The following is a 7824-nucleotide window of genomic DNA, read 5'->3' on the forward strand; positions in this document are numbered from 1 at the left end:
GATGTTGAGCTCCATGTGAGCTTGCATCCACTACATGCCTTGGTGATGTGGTAGGACTTTACTCATTGGTATGTTAGGTGATCAACATGGAGGATGTGCTAATGATTTTGCAACTACACTATATCCACGTAGTCGACTCTTGGTTATAGCACATTCATTGTGCCACCTTATCTATCCTTAGTGAGTTCACACTTAGTAACTACATGTACATATGTTCTAGTACTTTCAAATTAGTCTTTTATCATGTTGCAGACTAAGTTCTTTTGTGTGGAAGAAGGATAAAGAAGAAGAAGATTGTAGCCCTACTTCTCAATGTGTTCAAGTCTCCATTGTATGTCTATGTGCTCTTGGTTGCTTTACTTCTCTCTTCTCTTGTTTGTTTACACTTCACATACATGTGGGCCACTTGTATTATAGTCTCTTTCCATGACAAGATTAACTCAACACAACACATTAAAAGTTTTGGGCTTATGTACCAAGAACTATAAGCCATGTATCCTAAACAGCTCTAAAATCAACATCAAAAGTAACACTAGTCTCATTTAGTTCAATATAAACATTTACAAAAACTAGTAATAATCTTGAACAATCCACAAATAAGTATAAATAGCCATGAGAAGTCTTCCCAACGAAGCACCTTATTTTATCTTCAAAGAACCCACTATGAAGACCGCCCTTAATATGTTATTAACAACCAATATATTAATTTTTTTTAAAAGCAAGCATCATATTTTCCCGAATAATACATACATTAGGTAGCATAGGCATTGCTTTAACATCTGAAAATATGTTAAACCTAACGTAAATCAAGTACATGGTTTTGATACATACATGATGGTTTGCTCCACCTATAACTTGACCAAACCCAATGGTTGTTTCAAAAAGAAAGTATCATATTTTTTGAAACTGATCAACGAGCCTTTGGCCATTGGTTCCCATCCCAACTGCAACCCACACCTTCTTGGTGGGAAGAGGACCAATGTATCGGGGCTCAACACGAAGCCTCAGTTTCTTCACAAAGGTAGTTTAATTAACTTATTTTAAGTTTAGCTTGGGACTAAGCATCGGTTTTGCCACAAGCTTCTTTGGAGTTTAGGCCAACGAATTGCAGTCAAATAAGGGACAATAATACTCTCGATCTATAGCAATGATATATAAATATAACGATGAGTGATATATTTCTTAGGCCGCAGACTAAGGTCAAATAAGAATACTGGGTTATTTTATTTTTCAAAAGTATTTTATTTACAGTGAGGAAATAAATAAATGCAGGCGGATTCAACACGGCTGATTCGTCAAACACGTCGGTCATGTCCATGACCTTTCTATAATTCAACTCTCTCTCTCTCTCTCTCTCTCTCTCTCTCTCTCTCTCTCTCTCTGTGCCTGTGCCTGTGTGTGTGTGTGTGTGTGTGCATGCGTGCGTGTGTCTGATTGCCGCTGCAAGGCATCCCCTGCCTTGACCTCATTTGCCTTGCCAGAGGGGCCATTGGGGCTGTTGCTTTGACGTCTCCCTGCAGATCCTGCCCTTGCCGCGATTCTGATCTCTCATTTCCCACCATCGACCACAATTTGCAGTAACTTGCAATACTGCGTCCTCCGCCCACATCGACGAGGCAGAGTCCTGCGCACCTGTGGCCATGGATACCGAGCCCGAGGAACTCCGCTTCCTATCCTTCTTCGGCATCTTCCGCGAGTCCTTCAAGGTCCTCCGATCCCATGCCAAGCTCTTCCTGTACCTTACCTTGGCCCTTATCGTCCCTCTCTGCCTCGTGACCCTCGGCCACACTCTGATAACCGATCCCATCGCATCCAGGATTGTCTGGGACAAATTCAAGGCGGAACAGCAGGAGGGCACAAGTGCCGAGCAGAAGACAAAGGAGGACATCCAAAGAGAGCTCACAAAGCTCTATGTCGTTTTGGCAATCTACCTGCTATTCCTCCTGGCTTTCTCTCTGCTGTCCACCTCGGCCATTGTTTACAGCGTCGCATGCATCTTCTCTGAGAAAGTGACCACGGTCAGGAAGGTTTTGACGGTGGTGCCCCGGGTCTGGAAGCGCTTGCTCATGACATTCTTTTGGGCAATTGTCGTAGTCTTCGTTTACCTTGTAGTCTGTATGATAGTATTGTTCATTGTGGATGTGGTGACGGGGCTGGTATTTGGTTCTGGCCGTTTGGTAATGGGCATCCTGTATTGGGGAGGACTTCTGTTCTTGTTTGGAAACATCATCTACATCAATTGTGTGTGGCATCTAGGGAGCGTCATCACAGTGCTAGAGGAGAGTTATGGATTGCAGGCCCTGAGGAAGAGTTTGAGCTTAATCCGAGGGAAGCAACTTGTGGGATTCTGCCTCTTCCTGGTATACTTTGTCTGCACCTTCCTCATAAGTATGGCTTTTGGCATCAGCGTGGTGCATGGCAACTATGGTGGAGTGCCCATAGGGGCGCGAATAGTACTTGGATGTGGGCTTATTTTGTTACTTTCCTTGGTTGATCTGGTGGGTTTCATAATTCAAACAGTCTTCTACTTTACATGCAAAGCATGTCATCACGAGAGCATAGACAGGCTACAGTTGTCTGAGCACTTGGGGGCGTACCTGGGTGAGTATCAGCCCCTGCATAGTGCTATACAAATGGAGGCACTTGAGCCTTGAATTGCATCTGGGTTTGCCGAATCCAGAGACACAGTCTGCCTTTTATGCAGGGATTGTGGAATATAGACTGGGCTCTCTTATGTGCCGTGCATTTTCCGCATAATGTTTAAACTCATTGCAACTGGTCAAGTTTCTGTATTTTCTTTTTGTGTGTGCAGAACATAGTGTACACTGAATTGCTCATCTGTTCAGAGCAGGATGGTACTTGCATGTTCACAAATGTAAAAGAATATTCGTGCATGGGTTTAGATGTGTTTAGAGCTGATCTTTGGGAACACAGTAAGTCCAGTTGTTAACTAATGCCAAGTAGTGCTGATGTTATGGGCACTCCCTGCGAGTGATTGGTTCAGAGTGCTGATTATCACCGGATTGATTAATTCCAAGTAGTGCTGATGTTATGGGCTCTCCCAATCTTTTCGGAATGTGTCGATATACAGATTGGAGTATGGTGTTATGATTCAGAATGTGGTGTTATGATTGTTGTTATTTGAGAACTTGTGTGAGTCTGATAGTGTAGGGAGTTGCACATTGTATGGTTAATGAGAACAGTGTCGCAATGCCGTAACGTAGTTTGACAGCTCTCTTTCAAAGCTGAGGTTTCTACTACCATGCCAATAGTCTACCTAGATAAGGCTACTTTCATCTTTCGAGAGATTGATTTAATATGACAAGGGTATCCCTGAGTTCAAAGGTACAGGTTTGTTGCAGGTTTTGTTCCTCTATTTGAAAGCTAGTGCTATCTGAAGACACACTTGTTTGCTTGAGCTTTGTTCAGTTACTGCTTAGCTTTTCTACCTTTGAGCTCACCAATTCCATGGTGCTGGCATTTTTGACTCATGCTGCATCTTCGTGGATTTACTGCATGGTCGCCTTGAACGTGTTCCTTAGATATTGTTTCGCGCAAAGGGCATAATGGTATTGGATAAGTTGTTTTTGTTAGTAATGCAACACCTAATTTGCTTAGATGCTTCCATTTCTTGGGCTGGCCAATTTGGTTATCTGTTTGTTACCCCTCGTTTCCACATATCTTTTGGAGTGTAGAAAGATTGCCACAAGTTTTTACCACTCTAATGTGTTTGTCTATTGTGTTACTATGATTCTAGCGTATTCATTGCCCCAATCCCTTTGTACACCAAGTTCTCTTAATGCATTTTCTTAACCATGAAAGCAACACACAATCCCTTTCTATTGCAAGTTGCCTTTCCTAGCTTTCCAATATTTGAACTGCAATGACATAGCTGAAATACCCACCCTCCTCTTAAGTATTGTTTCACTTATTTATTGTTTCATTAGTGATATGTGATACAAAAATTGTTTTTTGTTAATGACATTAGTTAATGCTTGGCAACCATGATGAATCGGTGGGGATATATATTTTAATCGGTTTGGGTTCCTTTGTTACTCGTCGGAAATTTCAACATTTACATGCATTGAAGTTCAAGGAATGACATTCTATCCAAAAAGCACTCATAAGGTGGTCTTAGAATTTGATTATATTCAAAGTAGAGGCAATATGATGCACATGTGGCATGATTGTTTCATGAGGATCATCTTGTTTATGCTTATTTGCTATTTCTTGGTGAAACTCGTCGGCAAATTTTTATTAAGAATGTTGAAGATGGTCTTATTCCACGTCGCCTTACTTTGAATACAACAAATTTTTCTATTTCTATTTCTATTTCTATTGATATAATGGAACTTGATCATCTCCCTATGCCAAAATATTTGAGGTGCAACTTTTGCATTGATTATGGAAGGACAAAACTAAAAACACTTGTTTTGGAGAGGCTTACAACTACAAAGCAATACATGTCTAGTATCCATGATTTTGTAGTCTAGTTCAAAATTTATTGAAATGGATGGAATGGACTTAGAAATGCACCCCCTACAAGGTCTATTAATGTTTATTGTATTAGTGGTCCTAAAAAGGATTTGCATTACTTGCTAGCACTATGATCTTGAGTTGGTATTCCCCATTGATACCTTGTTATTATCATCGTCATGTCAATGCCCTCTTGCCTTTGATATCATCAAGTATCACTCTCATATATCAAGCAAGTTTTCTCACCACGTGATTTATGATATGGTATTAGAATGATGACATTGAGAGAGGTTGGTTTGGAAGGTTGAAGTGAAGGAGAAGCAAGGATACAAGAAAACAAGCAATAAGTAATAAGCTCTCCAATTCTCTTTGTCTTTCCCTTAGATAGAGCTTGTAAAGGCACTAGAAGCAAGGTAGAGCAAGAATGTCAAATTGCTGTGAGATTTGGTGTGCAAGTAGAACAATGTATTCTCTACAAATAAAATTATTGGAGTAATATTTTGCAAATAAAATAGTTAGGGTTTACTTATGTTTTTGGCCATTTGAGACCATTTCGGGCTCCATTTTAGCTCCACATAGTTGTGAATAGTAGTTTTGGGGCATTCTGTAATTTCAATTATGTTGACCATTCTTCGGCGGTGCACAAGTTACAAATTTTAAGAGAGTAAGTTCTAAGGTGTTTTCAAATATAAAACATAAGATTTAATTGCAAACAGGTTGCGGATTGTACAGGCTACCTAATTTATTGCTATGTACATTCTATGAAAGGTTGTAGAATACTTGCTTATTGTCTAATACTTAGTTTTGTTATAATGGCTAAGAAATCTTACAGTGAAAAGTAAGCCAAAAAACATTGTGGGATTGTCGGTTATGCTCTGAGAATTTGAAATTTTCATGGTTTTGTTGAATGTATACATGAAGAATAGGACCCATGATGGCTAGAGAGCATGGTCTTGTATTGATTGTGAGAGATTGATTAAATCTAGATGAGTGTTTTAGCCCCAAATCTATGCCAAATACATAATAGGATTGAATTGCCTCATAAGGAATAGAGTAAATTGCATCATGCAGTGCAGAAAATACCTATTACCTTATCAAGCAGCTAGTAACAAACTTAGAAATAATGACATAGGAATATATTTTTACACTCTACAACACTCATAATGGCAAATCAAAGATAAAAATTAGAGTATATGGTAGAAATAAGGCTGAAATAGAGATATGAATCATGGTGCGCATTGTTATATTGTATTGTTGAGCAAGAAACTCCAAGATACAAGTGATCCTGATCAAGAATAATGATCCATATGCGAGAAAGACACAATATACATTTTGAGGCCACATTTTTCAACTACCTACAAACTGCATTTCATGAGGCATATAACTTCATGAGGCATTTTAAGATTGCTTCATATAGGAAATAGTAAAGACTAAGGCTCTAAAGACATGCATGTCATAGTATGAGAGAGAGAGAAAATTTGAGTGTGCTACCAAAACATTTTATGAGCTAGGTTGCTCATGAGCATCATGAGATTCACTAATAGACATCACATGAGATTGTTCTTGCACATTATGATCATGTGATGTGAAAGGTACAACTTTCATTTGGTGAAATTTTTATGGATTAAGTTCTCTTACCTTAACTTGTTGATTGATATCTTGCAAAACTTCACTAATATCAAACTTTGTTTTGATACTTCAAACAATCCACTCATCATACATAACCTTGAACTAAGCATTCTTCATCATGGTAGCATCAATATGCATAAACACTGATCTATCAAGATCTACATCCAAATCCAATAACATCTAAATCTCTTTATCAATATCTTAACTTTATTACATGGTATTAATAGTTACTTACTCCAAATAGCTACTTTCTCTTTAACAATAAACATGCTGCCTGTAAATGGTGAAGCTATTGCCTACAGTAGTAACCTTATTTTTTGTTGCAATAACCTTGTTTCTTGCTCCAGTAACCTTGTTTCCAGTAGTAGTGTTATGATCTCTTGTAGGAAGGTTGTAATTGCAACAAGGTTGAATTTTCTTTCATCAATATTGTAGTTTCGTGTAGCAAGAATGCCATCTGTTTTGCCCATTCAAGACAAATAAATACTACTTTCGGCACTAAAATATCGCCAACATAAGTGCAATGAGATATTGTCAAAGTTTGAGAACTATTTATCTCATAAAACCAACAAATGACCATAATGTCCATAGAATTTCGCACTAGTGCCACTTTAGGCATTGCATCAGTGACTTGCATAAAATTGATTCCAACTACTTGCTAAACCTATGAATCCTTCTTTGACTCATCATAATCTACTTGAATTAGTATTCAGAGCCAAAATCCATTAATTTCAAGTTTAACAATGTCTCATTACATTATAGCTAGAATAAAAGTATCTGCAAACTGTTGAGTGGTGATGAGCCATAGTTCTATAGTACAACCATTTCAATGAAATATGCTATGGCTGAAAACTCATCATATACAATGGCATCCATAATATATAATAGAGAATGAAGATATAGAATTATAACAAAATAAGTAGATTTCTACTCCAACTGCAAAAGAATAATTGCATTAACTCGAAAAGATATCAATGATGCTCTAGCATTTTCGTCATAATAAATGTATGGCAACGTACCACCCAATTTGGATATTGAATAAGACATTGCATCCTGAAAGAAATGTGTAAGATAATCCGCAACTTGTATCTGTTGATTTTCAAGTTCTTAAAACCAATAGTCATCATGTGGTTGTCGTATTTGATGTTGTTTGAGGTTGCTGCTATAGAACTTCTGATCATTTTTCAACTTGTCGTAGTACATTTTCAAAACAATTTCATTATCCTTCTACAAAACAACTTTCTCAAGAGCATTAATGACTTCAAAACAATGAGAAACTTAAAAATCCATTGCATTCCTCAATTAAGAAACCTCATGATGTAGCAATGATTTCTCATCTTGAAGTCGATTGATAATAGACAAAGCTTCAATTGCTGCAACATCAGCTGCATTCTTTCCTTTTCAAGCTCAACAAAAAACCGTTGAATCATCTCAGTTGGAGATTGAATCATAGTGTATCTCATGTGGAACTTGAGAAAAACCATACAAACTAACAACATTCTGCAATTCTTCATATTCAACCAACTCTTGCAAAGGAAATGTAGTGCCAATCATGCTCTTACTGCAAAGGAATTACAATGCTAATTTTGTGATTCCACAATGCTTGTAGTGGAACACTAACTTGTTCTTTAGATTGAGTAATACAATGGCCTGAAATATTATCTTACATGTTGGAAACATCAGTATCCTGAACAAATACATCCAAATATGGTGTACTTG

General features: G+C 37.9%; 1 protein-coding gene across 1 annotated transcript; it reads left to right on the forward strand.

Moving 5' to 3' along the window:
- Positions 1-1362: 1362 nt before the first annotated feature.
- Positions 1363-3067, forward strand: LOC148025757 (uncharacterized). The gene has a single exon (XM_087692995.1). It carries the CDS (start codon positions 1641-1643, stop codon positions 2652-2654), a length of 1014 nt encoding a protein of 337 aa, XP_087549121.1. The 5' UTR covers positions 1363-1640; the 3' UTR covers positions 2655-3067.
- Positions 3068-7824: the final 4757 nt, after the last annotated feature.

Source organism: Lygodium microphyllum, chromosome 14, assembly GCF_053477565.2.
Source record: "Lygodium microphyllum isolate KBCC chromosome 14, Lygodium_microphyllum_v1.1.10, whole genome shotgun sequence".
Classification (NCBI taxonomy): Eukaryota; Viridiplantae; Streptophyta; class Polypodiopsida; order Schizaeales; family Lygodiaceae; genus Lygodium; species Lygodium microphyllum.